We start from the raw sequence: 16,855 nt of genomic DNA on the forward strand, positions 1-16,855 counted from the left end.
AAAACAAAACGTTTTTTTTTCACAATTTTCGGTCTTTTTTTTATTTGTTTAGCAGAAAATAAAAATCACAGAGGTGATCAAATATCACCAAAAGAAAGCTCTATTTGTGGGAAGAAAATGACAAAAATTTAATTTGGGTACAGTGTAGCATGACCGTGCAATTGTCATTCAAAGTGCAACAGCGCTGAAAGCTGAAAATTGGTCTGGGAAGGAAGGTGTATAAGTGCCCTGTATTGAAGTGGTTAACAGTGTGGATGGAGAAATCTCTGTTGTGAGCAATGGTGTTCAGGCAGCCAATTTGAGATCACGCCAAATGTGTGGTTAGAAAATTTTACCTGGCCAGTGGCCACAGACCTTTCTACCTGGCATTGAGTCTGTTTGTTCTGACTCCCCAACAGTGGCACCCCCAAAGTTAGTCACCGAAAAAAAAAGGAGTCCTTTAAGTGCACTGTGTATGGGCACCAACCACAGTACGCTATGGGACATGTGATGCCTGTGCAATCACATGATTGCAGATGAGATGCTTCATTTGGCTGCTTTTGTGAGTGCTTGTGGTGCAAAGCAATGCGCCGCAACACTCCCTTATTGGTCATTCTTCTTGTTGTTGGGTTTCTATTGGCACTGCCGTAGGACATGGGTGGTCGCTTCCAGTTTCCCACCACTCACTGTGTGGATAGAATGGAAGCAGAGCAAGGCCTGAGCAGACACACTCTCAGAACTGTCATCCTGTTTTTCTCCCACAGTTCTGAAAAAATCATAGCTCACTATTACATTGTGTAGCAAGCTCCTAAACATACTCAGGTAGGGCTGCAACTAACGATTATTTTCATAATCGATTAGTTGGCCGATTATTGTTTCGATTAATCAATTAATCGGTTAATAACCTTAAAAGAAAAAAAAAGTAATTTGTTGTTGGGCAGATTAAAAAAACACAAAAAACACAAATTGCCGCAAAAACGCATTATTGCATGCTTTTCTGAAGATTCTCCATTGAAGTATATTGAACCAAAAAACAAAATAGCACAGTTTTTGCATTTAAAAAAAAGTCGTTGTCTTTTCCAAATACGCAGCAGCTGAAAAAATCATGGATGTGAATGTGTCCCATAGGAAACCATGTAAATGAACTGTAGTGTGTTTCTGCAAAAAGCACCAAAAAACACAGAGGTGTGACCCAGGCCTGAGATGTTTAGTAACATAATGGGGTTAACAAAACTAAAATTAGTAAAATAAGTGCAAATAATCGCTACTGTAAGGGGTTAATTTTTTTACTATGAGACAGTGAAAGTAATATTTACAGTAGCGATTTGCTCTTTTTGTACTTTAAAGGGTTCATTTTAGTTTTTTTTAACCCCATTATGTTAGTGGCCGATTAATCGATTATGAAAATAGTAAACGATTAATTTCATAATCGATTAGTTGACGATTAATTGATTAGTTGTTTTCGGCCCTATACTCATGACATGCTTACCTTTCAATTTGGCATCTACACTGTGACCTCCACAGTAAGGCCGCGTACACACGCGCGGACTGTTTGCCCAACCTTGTTCGTCAAACAGTTTCGGCAAACAGTCCGCTCAAAATTTGCATGAGCTCAACTTTTGAAATGAACGGACTCGCCCACGTAAGGCGGAGGCAAATCCGCCCATTTCGAGCGCGTGTACAGGTAGGCGGGGCCCGCGAAGGAGACGTCGCGGGCTCCGCCGCCTGCAATGGGCTTAAAGGGGAACCCCAACGCCGAAAAAAATCGACGTGGGGGTTCCCCCAAAGTCCACACCAGACCCTTGTCCGAGCACGCTACCCGGCCGGCCAGGAAAGGGGGGCGAGCGAGCGCGCCCCCCCTCCTGAGCCGTACCAGGCCGCGTGCCCTCAACATGGGGGGGTGCCTTGGGGAAGGGGGGGGCCACGCGGCCCCCCCACCCCAAAGCACCTTGTCCCCATGTTGATGAGGACAAGGGCCTCTTCCCGACAACCCTGGCCGTTGGTTGTCGGGGTCTGCGGGCGGGGGGCTTATCGGAATCCGGGAGCCCCCTTTAAGAAGGGGGCCCCCGGATACCGGCCCCCCACCCTATGTGAATGAGTATGGGGTACAATGTACCCCTACCCATTCACCTGTGAAATAAAGTACAAAAAAAAACACAACACAGGGAAAAAATATTTTATTGCACAGCTCCGGGGGTCTTCCGGGGTCTTCTCGCCGGACTCCTCCGCTATGTGTGTGTAGCTCTTTTACTAGCGGAGGAGCCCGGCTTTCTTCCTCCCCGCCGCCGGCCTCTTCTCCCGACTTCGGGGGTCTTGTCCCCCTCTTCGGTTCTTCTGTCGCCGCTGCCTTCCGTTCTTCTGTCACCGCCTTCGGTTCTTCTGCCGGGCCACCGCGCCTTCTTGTAGCTCTTTTACAGGCGGTGGCCCGGTCTTCTGTCGCCGCTGTCGTCGCTGCCGCCGCCTTCCGTTCTTGTTCTTCTTCTTGTTCTTCTGCTTCTTCTCCTGGAGATGTTGACTCGACGAGCTCTCCGGCCGGAATGCCAGAGCCGCGCTGTGCGGTCACTTATATAGTGACAATGGGGCGGTGTCACATGGTATATGTCACATGGGTTGGTCACATGGGTTGATGTCACATGGGGACTATGACATCGTAAGGGGGCGGGGTCACCATGTGACCAACCCATGTGACATATACCATGTGACATATACCATGTGACACCGCCCCATTGTCACTATATAAGTGACCGCACAGCGCGGCTCTGGCATTCCGGCCGGAGAGCTCGTCGAGTCAACATCTCCAGGAGAAGAAGCAGAAGAACAAGAAGAAGAACAAGAACGGAAGGCGGCGGCGGCGACGACAGCGGCGACAGAAGACCGGGCCACCACCTGTAAAAGAGCTACAAGAAGGCGCGGTGGCCCGGCAGAAGAACCGAAGGCGGCGACAGAAGAACGGAAGGCAGCGGCGACAGAAGACCGGGCCACCGCCTGTAAAAGAGCTACAAGAAGGCGCGGTGGCCCGGCAGAAGAACCGAAGAGGGGGACAAGACCCCCGAAGTCGGGAGAAGAGGCCGGCGGCGGGGAGGAAGAAAGCCGGGCTCCTCCGCTAGTAAAAGAGCTACACACACATAGCGGAGGAGTCCGGCGAGAAGACCCCCGGAGCTGTGCAATAAAATATTTTTTCCCTGTGTTGTGTTTTTTTTTGTACTTTATTTCACAGGTGAATGGGTAGGGGTACATTGTACCCCATACTCATTCACATAGGGTGGGGGGCCGGTATCCGGGGGCCCCCTTCTTAAAGGGGGCTCCCGGATTCCGATAAGCCCCCCGCCCGCAGACCCCGACAACCAACGGCCAGGGTTGTCGGGAAGAGGCCCTTGTCCTCATCAACATGGGGACAAGGTGCTTTGGGGTGGGGGGGCCGCGCGGCCCCCCCTTCCCCAAGGCACCCCCCCATGTTGAGGGCACGCGGCCTGGTACGGCTCAGGAGGGGGGGCGCGCTCGCTCGCCCCCCTTTCCTGGCCGGCCGGGTAGCGTGCTCGGACAAGGGTCTGGTGTGGACTTTGGGGGAACCCCCACGCCGATTTTTTTCGGCGTTGGGGTTCCCCTTTAAGCCCATTCCAGGCGGCGGAGCCCGCGACGTCTCCTTCGCGGGCCCCGCCTACCTGTACACGCGCTCGAAATGGGCGGACTTTCCGAGCGGGAACAGTCCGCTCATTTCGAAAGTACAGCGGACAGGCCCACACACGGGCGGACTGTTCGCTCAAACACAGTTTCAGCGGACAGTTTTTCGGAATTTCCGAAAGACTTTGTCCGTCCAACTGTCCGCTGAAACTGTCCGCTGAAAGCCCACACACGAGCGGACTGTCCGGCCAAACACTGTTCAGCGGACAAGGTTGGGCGAACAGTCCGCCCGTGTGTACGCGGCCTGAGGCAGTCTTTAGCATTACCATGCATACTCTTATTTAGTTTGAGCCAAGCTTGGCAGGATCCACCAGACAAGCATGGATCGGTGTTCTTCTATGATAATAAGACATATTTGCCTTTCAGTCTCAATTCCTAAGTGTGTTGCAAGAACAGGCTTGCAAATAGTGATGAATCATTTAATATGGAGCAATTGGCAGCCACACGTCCCAGTCCTTGGCAGTGGCAACATCTAATATGGCATGAATGGGAGTCCATTCATATATGACACCCTTGGGTGTCTTAATGAATGAATGAATGACTTATATAGCGCTACCTATACGAACTGAATCGCCTCTGGGCGCTTTTTCTTGCCACCGGTGTCCATCTGCAGCTATTTATGCGGTCCTTTAACCTGTAGAGTCCCGACACACTTACAACATTGACATACACATACACATATTATGGCCAATTCTTTTTTTTGGACATGGTCTAATTAACCTACCAGCATGTCTTTGGAGTGTGGGAGGAAACCGGAGAACCCGGAGGAAACCCACGCAGGCACAGGGAGAACATGCAAACTCCAGGCAGATAGTGTCGTGGTTGGGATTTGAACCAGCAACCCTATTGCTGCTAGGTGAAAGTGCTAACCACTACACCACTGTGCTGCCCTTAGCCCCCCTCCCTCTTAAGGGACAATTTAACCCTTTAATACAAATGAACAGTCTTACTCAAGTTGATGCTTTCCTGTTTCCAATGATTACAAGCTTGGAAGGCAGATCTTGGAGAGAATCCTCAGTAGCAGTATGCTGCTCCACAAGGAATACCAACTCATCCACACACTGAGGGTCTGTAGGCCAAATGTGGTACTGTATCTCAACTCTTTGAGTTTGATGTAACATCACAGACCACTAAATCCACCAACTGAGCAGGCTTCAGCACCTCAGGTTGCAAACACTCGCTTGAAAGGTGGATCAAATCCTATTTCTGGGTCCCTGCAGGTTTTACAGCATCATATTTCCAGGAGAACATGCTCTTGGGTTCTCCAAGGATTTCTCCTTTGAGCTTACGATGCTCCTTGGTAGCTCACATTCAGAGACACCGGTGCAAACTCTGCTGGACACATGTTTTTAAAAGCTGAAACCGGCATTTAGAAACGCCCGTTTTGCCACGATTTATACCGTGATTTAGCGGCGTTTTACCGCGTTTTGCATCTGCGTCTAGAAGCGTTTAGTTAAGCTAACATCATAGACCCTCCCCAAGCTCAAAAAAACAGTATTATTAACTATTTCAGCCATTTTGTGAGACCAGAGTGAGTAGCAGCAGCTGTGAGAGCAGCAGTGTACTTGTATTTAGCGTGTCACTTGCCATGTCACCTGCTACAAGTTGTGGATTGTCCACCTGCCACGTCACTTGCCACTTCACCTGCCACAAGTTGTGGATTGTCCACTTGCCACGTCACTTGCCACGTCACCTGCCACAAGTTGTGGATTGTCCACCTGCCACGTCACTTGCCACTTCACCTGCCACAAGTTGTGGATTGTCCACTTGCCACCTGCCATGTCACTTGCCACAACTTGTGGATATTGCACTTTCCCCATCACTTGCCACCTGCCATGTCACTTGCCACAAGTTGTGGATTGTCCACTTGCAATTGCAATTGTTTAAAATATTTTTTCAATGGTTTTTCATCATTTGCCAACATTTTTGCGATTTTTCATGTCAAAAAAATAGGTCACCTTTGAAAACGCTTATAAACTAAAACGTGGCAAAATGCGGTACCAGCGTTTTGCCGCGTTTTGCATCTGAAACGTGGAAAATGTTCGCGTCTGAACCCATTTTTTTGCTTCTGAAAAAACTAGGTTAAACGCAACTGCATAAAAACGGCAAAAAACGAGACTGTGTACATGGACACGTAGGATAACATTGAACATTGAAAAAAGTGTCCAACTGCCTCTGAACGTGCGTTTAACAGCGTCTCGTGTGCATGAGGCCTAAGGGGTACAGGTTCAACGAATAGTTGCAAGAGAGACACCAGAAACAATCCAAGTTTCTCTGCACTTTTATTCAGCAAGACTGTAAACAAACACTTGTAAAGCAAGTCCATAGCATAAAACAAACAAAACAACTGCAAATCTGAGCCGTTAATTAAAACCTATGTCAGTTCTTAAAGAGGAGGGCCGTTTAAAAAAAAGTCAGCAGCTGCAAACACTGCAGCTGCTGACTTAATAAACACACTTACCTGTCCAGGGCGCCCGCGATGTCGGCCGCCCGAGGCCGACCCGTCCCTCGGCTCTCGGGTCCCGGCGCCGCCATTCCCTCTAAGGGAAACAGGCAGTGGAGCCTTATGGCTTCACTGCCCGTTTCCTACTGCGCATGCGCGAGTCCCACAGCACTTTCTGAATGGGACGCGCTGTGTTCTGGAACACACAGTTCCCAGAACACAGCGCGACCCATTACCCAGAAGACGCCGCGACGAGGAGAGAAGACAGAAGATCTCCGCGGAGGAGGAAGAGGAAGATTAGGATTATGTGCCTAGCAACAGGCATTTCTGGTAAGTAAAAAAAAAATTTTTTTTCATTTTTTTTTTTTTTTAGATTTTTTTGTAATTTTTAATATTTTTTTGTTTTCAGGATGGCCCTCCACTTTAACTAACAGGGTGTCCCCTAATGGGCTCCTCAAACATACAGGCAGCATACTGTATGTACCCTTTTAGTGTTCTGTCAGCAATCAGCTTTTTACCTAGCAGCAGGCTCTCACATCAAAGAGTATGAGAGAGAGAACCTCCAGCATCAGTAAGTTAAAGGGCTGAGGTCAGCTATAAAAAGGTCACCTGAAATAATTAATGAGGTCTGGCTAACAGGTAACAGGGAGGCCTAGGGATAAAGGCTTTATACCTTTCAAAGCTCTACAAAGCCTCCAGACTCCAGACTACAGTATTTAACAAAAAAAAGCATAAAGGTTTGCTTTATCCATAACAAACAAATTCTGGAGCCTCTCATTATGTGTAGGTGAGAAACCATCCACAATCCTGCCAGCCAGAACCTCACTGCATATACTGTATATCATTTTACAAATAGACAAGAAAAAATATTCCCAATAAATTAGGCTAAAGGGACCATGCTGCAAAAACAGCCTGCTTTGAAGCTTGGGTTGGCCCACTGAGGCTTCAGACTAAGCCATTTAATAAGGGATGAGTCATTATGATGATCATTCCTCTGCCTGTAAATTTCAGCCTGAGCTATTCAGTTCTGGCCACAATAGGCACATTTAATAAAACTTTATACAAGTATAAGGATGTTTATTTTTAGCCATGTGACTGTATTTCACATTTTTTTCAGAACTAAAAGAGTCACTTGTTTAAAAAAAAAAAAAAGGCTCCCTGTCCTGGGGTATTATCTTTTTTCTGTTTTCAATTGACTGCAAAGAAGACATGAAAAGTGAAAAAAGTTAAGAACTCCTCCTACTGGCTAAACAAATACACACATTAATATGCAATGATTCATATTTACTTATAAGAGAAAACATGTAAAAAGGAGTTGATAACGCCACCTACTGCATAAACAATATTTTTTCATATTTAAAGAATATAAAGACAATATGTACAAACCCACTTTACAGCCCTCTTAAGAAATAGTGCTTAATCTGAAAAAATTAGGTACTCGTTTATGAACTAGTTACATATCTTAGCCAAAGAACAAAAATGGAAATGGAGATGAAGCTAAGAGGTTTTTGTAGTCCAAATCAGGATAAAAGCCTAGGGTGACAATGCTGCTTCCCCAAAGATATAGTGGTGTAAGTGAACGTTGTCACCCTAGAACAGGAAGTGTGTTACTAGTAGAAGGAACAGGATGGTCAGCACTCAGGATGACATCCAAAAAATAGTATTCATTTATTGAAAAAACAAGTACAACACTGTAAAAACAGTCTACGCATTTCGAACATTAGTTCTTATTCTGGTACTTTGGAGGTGTTGGCAGCACCGAGGCCTGAGTATTGGGTGGGGCTGTTATGTGGGGAGGTTGTAGCACTTATACACTTGTTTTTCCTTGTGTTACTAGGAGGGACACCAGGGGAAGGTAGAAGAAAAAAATGCGTGAAAAAAATAAAACTAATGAAGCCACCACATCTAAGGACTGGTAAACTGCAATATATTACATCTTTGTTTTGGGTTTACAAATACTTTTTTGTATTCAGTTTTTAATTCAGTGTGTTTTTTTAATTTTTTTTATGACAACCTTACAAATCTGCAACTGGCCCACAATATCTTAAACAAAGAGTAAATAAACATTTTTACTGTATATATACACTAGTAAATTGTAGACTAGTAATGCTATAAAAAAGGGACTGGCCTGTATGGGCACTGATGCCAGAAAGTAATAGATGGTCTAATTTCTGCGGCACCGGATTCCTTTTATTATCATTCTCTTTCTTCATTTCTGGATAGAAAAAAATACAATAAATGTTAAGTTGTTTTATTAAAAGAGTAATTTTATGTTAAGCTAACAAAACATGTTTGCCTTAATTAGAAAGCAAGTAACTTTTACATTTTTGTTTTTGATCGAATGAAGGGTGAAACATTAGAATGTGATTCTCTAATCTATCCAAAATGATTCAATTATCAAAAAAAAAGTTTGGCTTTATACTTTAGGCTAGGTTCACACCGGAGCGATGCGTTTTCCCGCATCGCATGCCTCCCGCCGGCAGTTCACACTGCCCTATGCGGACTGCTGGGAGTGTCAGTGAAATGTTAATGACACCCCCAGATCAGTCCGCATATCGCAGTGCGATCTGCAAACTCGGACAGGAATCGGATCGCATGGTGTGAACACCCATGCGATCCGATTCTGCTGCAGACCAAAAAAAGGGTCCCGTGCGAGTTTGCAGCGGGTGCGATGCGAATTCAGCCATACTATCTGTATGGCTGAACTCGCATCGCACAGAGATCGGATGTGATTTGCACGGCAGTGCGGTGCGAATCACATCCGGTTCTCGCTGCCGCAGCGGTGTGAACCCAGCCTTAAGCTGAACATGTGTGAAACAATTACAGGCTCGCATACAATTCGTTAATTATTATTATACACACACACACGCACACACCAAGACATATGGTATATTTAAAAGTGTGGCACTGCATAGTTAGAGTTTAACCACTTCAGCCCGGAAGGATTTGCCCCCTTAATTACCTGGCCATTTTTTGCGATACGGCACTGTGTCGCTTTAACTGACAATTGCAGGGTCATGCGACGCTGTACCCAAAATAGTTTTATTTTGGTAGTATTTGATCATCTCTGTGGTTTTTTTTTTTTTTTTTTATAAACAAAGAGCGACAATTTTGAAAAAAAATTTTTTTTACTTTTTGCTATAATAAATATCCCAAACAAATGTATTCATTATTTTAGACCGCTATACAGTTGCAATAAAAAGTATGTGAACCCTTTCGTAATGATATGGATTTCTGCACAAATTGGTCATAAAATGTGATCTGATCTTCATCTAAGTCACAACAATAGACAATCACAGTCTGCTTAAATTAATAACACACAAATAATTAAATGTTACCATGTTTTTTATTGAACACACCAATTAAATGTTCACAGTACAGGTGGAAAAAGTATGTGAACCCTTGGATTTAATAACTGGTTGAACTGGCAGCAATAACTTCAACCAAACGTTTCCTGTAGTTGCAGATCAGACGTGCACAACAGTCAGGCATAATTCTTGAGCTTCAGCTGGTGGACAGATGGCCTTAAGTTCTCCTGCAAAATGTCTTGTAAACTTGAGAATTCATTTTTCCTTCAATGATAGCAATCCGTCCAGGCCCTGAGGCAGCAAAGCAGCCCCAAACCATGATGCCCCCACCACCATACTTCACAGTAGTTGATGTTGGTGTGCTGTGCCTCTTTTTCTCCACACATAGTGTTGTGTGTTTCTTCCAAACAACTCAATGAAACTTTGGTTTCATCTGTCCACAGAATATTTTGCCAGTACTGCCGTGGAACATCCAGGTGCTCTTGTGCAAACTGTAAACATGCAGCAATGTTTTTTTTGGACAGCAGTGGCTTCCTCTGTGGTATCCTCCCTTGAAATCCATTCTTGTTTAGTGTTTTACGTATCGTAGATTCGCTAACATGCATGTAAGCATATGCCAGAGACTTTTGTAAGTCTTTAGCTGACACTCTAGGATTCTTCTTCACCTCATTAAGCAGTCTGCGCTGTGCTCTTGCAGTTATCTTTACAGGATGCCATTCCTAGGGAGAGTAGCAGCAGTGCTGAACATTTGTAGACAATTTGTCTTACAGTGGACTGATGAACAGCAAGGCTTTTGGAGATACTTTTATAACCTTTTCCAGCTTTATGCAAGTCAACAATTCTTAATCATAGGTCTTCTGAGAGCTCTTTTGTGTGAGGCATCATTCACATCAGGCAATGCTTCTTGTGAAAAGCAAACCCAGAACTGGTTTGTGTGTTTTTATAGGGCAGGGCAGCTGTAACCAACACCTCCAATCTCATCTCATTGATTGGACTCCAGTTGGCTGACACCTCACTCCAATTAGCTCTTAGGGATCTCATTAGTCTATGGGTTCACATACTTTTTCCACCTGCACTGTGAATGTTTACATGGTGTGTTCAATAAAACATGGTAACATTCAATTCTGTGTGTGTTTTTAGTTTAAGCAGACTGTGATTGTCTATTGCTGTGACTTACAGTGCCTTGCAAAAGTATTCGGCCCCCTTGAACTTTTCAACCTTTTGCCACATTTCAGGCTTCAAACATAAAGATATAAAATTAAAATTTTTTGTGAAGAATCACCAATTCACTACAAATTGTGAAGTGGAACGAAATCTATTGGATAATTTAAACTTTTTTAGCAAATAAAAAAACTGAAAAGTGGTGCGTGCAAAATTATTCGGCCCCTTTACTTTCAGTGCAGCAAACTCACTCCAGAAGTTCAGCAAGGATCCCTGAATGATCCAATGTTGTCCTAAATTACTGATGGTGATAAATAGAATCCACCTGTATGTAATCAAGTCTCTGTATAAATGCACCTGCTCCGTTATAGTCTCAGGGTTCTGTTGAAAGCGCAGAGAGCATCATGAAGACCAAGGAACACACCAGGCAGGTCCGTAATACTGTTGTGGAGAAGTTTAAAGCCGGATTTGGATACAAAAAGATTTCCCAAGCTTTAAACATCCCAAGGAGCACTGTGCAAGCGATCATTTTGAAATGGAAGGAGTATCAGACCACTGCAAATCTACCAAGACCTGGCTGTCCCTCTAAACTTTCAGCTCAGACAAGGAGAAGACTGATCAGAGATGCAGCCAAGAGGCCCATGATCACTCTGGATGAACTGCAGAGAACTACAGCTGAGGTGGGAGAGTCTGTCCATAGGACAACAATCAGTCATACACTGCACAAATCTGGCCTTTATGGAAGAGTGGCAAGAAGAAAGCCATTTCTCAAAGATATCCATAAAAAGTCTTGTCTAAAGTTTGCCACAAGCCACCTGGGAGACACACCAAACATGTGGAAGAAGGTGCTCTGGTCAGATGAAACCAAAATCGAACTTTTTTCCCACAATGCAAAACGATATGTTTGGCGTAAAAGCAACACAGCTCATCACCCTCAACACACCATCCCCACTGTCAAACATGGTGGTGGCAGCATCCTGGTTTGGGCCTGCTTTTATTCAGCAGGGACAGGGAAGATGGTTAAAATTGAGGGGAAGATGGATGCAGCCAAATACAGGACCATTCTGGATGAAAACCTGTTGGAGTCTGCAAAAGACCTGAAACTGGGACAGAGATTTATCTTCCAACAAGACAATGATCCCAAACATACAGCAAAATCTACAAAGGAATGGTTCACAAATAAACGTATCCAGGTGTTAGAATGGCCAAGTCAAAGTCCAGACCTGAATCCAATCGAGAATCTGTGGAAAGAGCTGAAAACTGCTGTTCACAAATGCTCTCCATCTAACCTCACTGAGCTCGAGCTGTTTTGCAAGGAAGAATGGGCAAGAATTTCAGTCTCTCGATGTGCAAAACTGATAGAGACATAGCCCAAGCGACTTGCAGCTGTAATCGCAGCAAAAGGTGGCTGTACAAAGTATTAACGCAAGGGGGCCGAATAATTTTGCACGCCCCACTTTTCATTTTTTTATTAGTATCGTATCAATTTCAAAAATCCAATAGATTTCGTTCCACTTCACAATTGTGTCCCACTTGTTGGTGATTCTTCACAAAAAATAAAAATGTTATATCTTTATGTTTGAAGCCTGAAATGTGGCAAAAGGTTGAAAAGTTCAAGGGGGCCGAATACTTTCGCAAGGCACTGTAGATATAGATCAGATCACATTTTAAGACCAATTTGTGCAGAAATCCGTATCATTACAAAAGGGTTCACATACTTTTTATTGCAACTGTGTATATTCTTCTACGTGTTTTTGGTAAAAAACAAATAACAATAAGCGTATTTAGTTTGGGCAAAAGTTATAGTATCTACAAAATAGGGGATAGATTTATAAAATTTTTATTATTATTATTATTTTTTACTAGTAATGGCGGCGATCATCGATTTTTATCGGGACTGCGACATTGTGGCGGACAGATCGGACACTTTTGACACTTTTTTTGGGACCATTGACATTTGCTCCGTGATCAATGCTATAAAAATGCACCGATTACTGTGTAAATGTCACTGGCAGGGAAGGGGTTAACACTAGGGGGGCTATCAAGGGGTTAAATGTGTTTCCTGCTAGGTATTTCTAACTGTGGGGGGATGGGACTCACTGAAGGAGGAGACAGATCGCTGTTCTTAATCTTTAGGAGCAGAGGATCCGTCTCTCCTTTCCTGATAGAACTGGGATTTATGTGTTTATATACACACAGTGGTGTACTAACTGCGGGGCAGTCTGCCCCGGGTGCCACACACTGGAGGGGTGTCAGGCGGCGCCCCTGTCCTCCCTAGTATGAAACAATGACAATGGGACAGTCTTGGCAGCGACAATGTGACAGGCTGACAGCACAGGGAAAGCCCACCTGTGACAGGGTGCAGGGGTGCCCGGGCCAGGTGCGGACTGTACCTCTACCCAGGTGACACACAGAACCGGCCGTCAGAGCAGGAGAAAGAAAACACTGTCTCTCTCTCTCTCTCTCTCTCTCTTGTACAGCAGGGGAGGGAGAGAGAGACAACTTTCTAAGTTACCTAGCAGTTGGTCCTAGCAACCAGTCATTGTCTTGTTAATATGAAAGTGCAGCGTAAGGTAGAAACGGTGTGTCCAGAGCTGTGGGGGGGGGGGGGCTGTGTAATGTGCAGGGAGTCCAGAGCTGTGAGGGGAGCTGTGTAATGTGCAAGGGGGTCCAGAGGTGTGGGGAGTAGGGCTATGTAATGTGCAGGGGATCCAGAGCTGTGGGGGGTCTGTGTAATGTGCAGGGGGTCCAGAACTGTCGGGGAGCTGTGTAATGTAAAGGGGTCCAAAGATGCAGAGTGCTGTGTAATGTAAAGGGGTGCAGTGGGTTGTGTAATGTAATGTGTAATGCTGTGTAATGTAAAGGGGTCCAGAAGGTCAGGGTACTGTGTAATGTAAAGGGGTCCAGAGGTGCAGGAGGTTTGTGTAATGTAAAAGGGTCCAGAGGTGCAGGGTGCCGTGTAATTTAAAGGAGCCCAGAGGTGCAGGGGGTTATGTAATGTAAAGGGGTCCAGAGGTGCAGGATGCTGTGTAATGTGAAGGAGTCCAGAGCTTCAGGGGTGGGCTGTGTAATGTGCAAGAGTCCAGAGCTGCGGTGGGGCTGTGTAATGTAAAGGGGTCTAGTTGTGGAGAGGGGGTACAAAGTAGTGAAAAAAATATATTGGGGGATGCAGAGGTATGCAGGGGGCACAGTGGGGTGTTTTTACATTTTAAAGTTGGGGGTGCCAGATATAGGATCCGCCACGGGTACCAAATGCTCTAGGTACGCCGGTCGTGAAGTGGTTAAAGAAAAAAAATTATATTTATTTTGTTTTATTTATTTACTCCACAGGGACCAAATGGTCCCATTTTGATTGGTGGCCCCATTGTCATCTAAAAACACCTCTCCATCAAATTATGGACATCCAGTGGGGTAAGACATACAGTCTGCACAGAACCTGCCCCCCTCTAAGCTGAATAATATGTCACTATTATGAACAATCAATCAGCGCTACTTGTTCATTCATATTTTTCAAGATCACTCAGAGCTTTGGCTCTTTGGCTCTGTGGAAAGTATCTGCCTGTACCCTCTATGCATACAATCATCTGCAGATGCATTACACAAAGGCACGGCACTGCTCGTTCATTCATATCAGTAACAGATCACTTAGTACTGTGGCTCTGTGTGCCTATCAGGGCTGCATGTACACATGCACAGCCTGGCTGCTTGATCATAGAGATCTACCTGCAGTGCTGTGTGAACTTTCACTATTTATGAATGCGTGACCAGCGATGTCGAAAAAAGATGCTGTGTATAACACAGCTCAATACTGATGATTGTTAATTCATAAAACTGGCACAACTTAGTGTGACAGCTCTGCAACATCCATCAGCTGGCATTTGCATGTGTGAGGCTCGGTTCACACTGCTGCAACTTGGGATTTGACTTGTGAGACTCCAAGTCACATGACATGTGAAATCCTACGTTAGTCAAGTAAAACTGTCTTAATTTGCAGACGTTCAGACGTTACAAAAGGTTCCTGTACTACTTCAAAGCGACTTCTATCTATTGACTTGTGCCAATGGACTTTAATGGAAGTCTGTATTGATGTGATTTGGATCCGACATTACAGGAAGATTACCCAGGCAGTGCATGGCATCCTCCTGTATGCTGTTATCTCTGCGTAGCTGCACAAGCCAAAGTTGCTTCAAAGTTGCATCAAGTCGCATTAAAGTAGTACTCAAGTCGCAAGGAAGTCGTCTGGCAAAATCACACCATAAATTGCTAGGCTTGTGCAATTCGTTTCGTAACTAATCGAAATTCGGCGGAATTTTGCATCTTTCGGACATTCGGATGCATCCGAATAAAAAAATAACAAATTACAACGAATACGAAAGAAATATAACGAATGAATTCGAATGAATTCGACATGATTCAAAATTATTTCAACATGATTCGACATTATTTCAACCGCATTCGAAAATATTTTGTGACCCGACTTTAGGGCCATGTATCTCGGGGTCACTTGGTGCTAGACACTCCAAATTTGGACATGTTGTATTGCTAGTATTATTGTGTTTGCATACCAAATTTGGGGTTTCTAGCTATAAGTGACCCCGAGATATGTGGCCCCAAAATCGGGTCGCAAAATGTCATTCTCTGCTCTATTAACTAATAACATTTTGCGACCCGATTTTGGGGCCACATATCTCGGGGTCACTTATAGCTAGAAACCCCAAATTTGGTATGCAAACACAATAGTACTAGCACTACAACATGTCTAAATTGGAGTTTCTAGCACCAAGTGACCCCGAGATACATGGCCCTAAAGTCGGGTCACAAAATATTTTCGAATGTGGTTGAAATAATGTCAAATCATGTTGAAATCATTTAGAATCCGGTAGAAATATTTTCGAATTTCGTTGAAATATTTTCGAATGTGGCCGATTTTTCGAATTCGGTAGAAAACTAAACGAAATCCGAAAACGAATTTAAGGAAGTTAACGAATATAACTAAACGAAATTAATGAATTAACGAATTAAAGCGAAACAAAACTAAACAAATTTTTTCCTTTTGCACATGTCTAAAAATTGCATGACTCTCAGGTCACAGTAGTGTGAACCAAACCTAAAAGCAGCTCTGACAGATGCACAACACCTGGCAAATGGCCCCTGCTGCCAGAAAGCAGAGTTGTCTTTCACAAACCTGTCTCTTTTCTAGCCATGTTGTTGAACAGTTCGGGGGTGAGGTGTGGTTCTGTCTGACCATGTTCCTGGGAAACTAAGGCTACTTTCACACTGAGGAATTTTTCAGGTGCTTTAGCGCTAAAAATAGTGCCTGTAAAGTGCCTGAAAACTGCCTCACCTGCAGCCCCAGAGTAAAAACCTGAGTGCTTTCACACTGGGGTGGTGCGCTTACAGGACGAGAAAAAAAGTTCTGTAAGCAGCATGTTTGGGCGGCGGGGGAGCGTGTATATACACCGATCCTAATCTGTCCCTGCCCATTGAAATCAATGGGCAGCGTTGACAAAGTGCCTGCAAAGTGCTTTGGCAATGGTGCTTTGCGGGCGTAAAGCGCAGCTAAAACTAGCGGTGCTTTATCGCTAATGCCCCCACCCCATCAGTGTGAAAGTACCCTAATGAATACATTTGAAAGCGACCCTAATTTTCCTAAACACAATAGTGACAGACGCAGACAGTAGTGACATAGGAGTCAGCAGGAAGAACCACAGAGTATTGAGATTATACAGCCACCCAACACTCCTGAATATATATTGGATATGAAGAGTGAAGATTTAATAACTGGATGTCAGACTAGGTACGTGTTTGCAAATAAAGTAAAACTTTGGTTTTAGAGTAACTTGGTTTGAGAGCGTTTTGCTAGACAAGCAATATTTTTAAATAAATGTTGACTTGATATACAAGCAATTTCTTGGTATACAAGTAGTGTCATCTCACAACTGAGTATAAAAGAGAAGAGAGGCGCCTCTAAGTGTAGTAATATGGTTACATTTAATGAAGGAACAACATTTAGCAACTCACATGGTTGATGATTAAAACAGGTACATCTAAGTATGCAGGCATCCGGGGTAAAGATGTCCACATAGACCATCCTCCTCACCGCCATTGACGTCCCTTCCACGCTGCGCTCCATGACTGGTTCAAGCCTCACTTTTAGATCGCTCTACTGCAGGGTAGTCTTCCCGGTCATGACTGCAGACAGCTTTACCCCAGGTGCTTGCATATTTAGATGTGCCTCTTTTAGGCCCCTTTCACACTGGGGCGGTGCGGGCATCGGCGGTAA

At 44.5% G+C, this 16,855-nt stretch overlaps 1 protein-coding gene across 1 annotated transcript in view; it reads right to left on the reverse strand.

Moving 5' to 3' along the window:
• Positions 1-16,855, reverse strand: part of LOC143974547 (uncharacterized) — a 168,226-nt gene that overhangs the window by 47,664 nt on the left and 103,707 nt on the right. Inside the window, exon 2 of the mRNA XM_077476070.1 lies at positions 8,232-8,318. Coding sequence (XP_077332196.1) covers positions 8,232-8,316 — 85 coding nt within the window. The 5' untranslated portion in view covers positions 8,317-8,318. The remainder of the gene's footprint in view (positions 1-8,231; positions 8,319-16,855) is intronic.

The sequence above is a fragment of the Lithobates pipiens genome, unplaced genomic scaffold, assembly GCF_037356315.1.
Source record: "Lithobates pipiens isolate NorthernLeopardFrog02 unplaced genomic scaffold, aLitPip1_a1.2 Scaffold_13, whole genome shotgun sequence".
Classification (NCBI taxonomy): domain Eukaryota; kingdom Metazoa; phylum Chordata; class Amphibia; order Anura; family Ranidae; genus Lithobates; species Lithobates pipiens.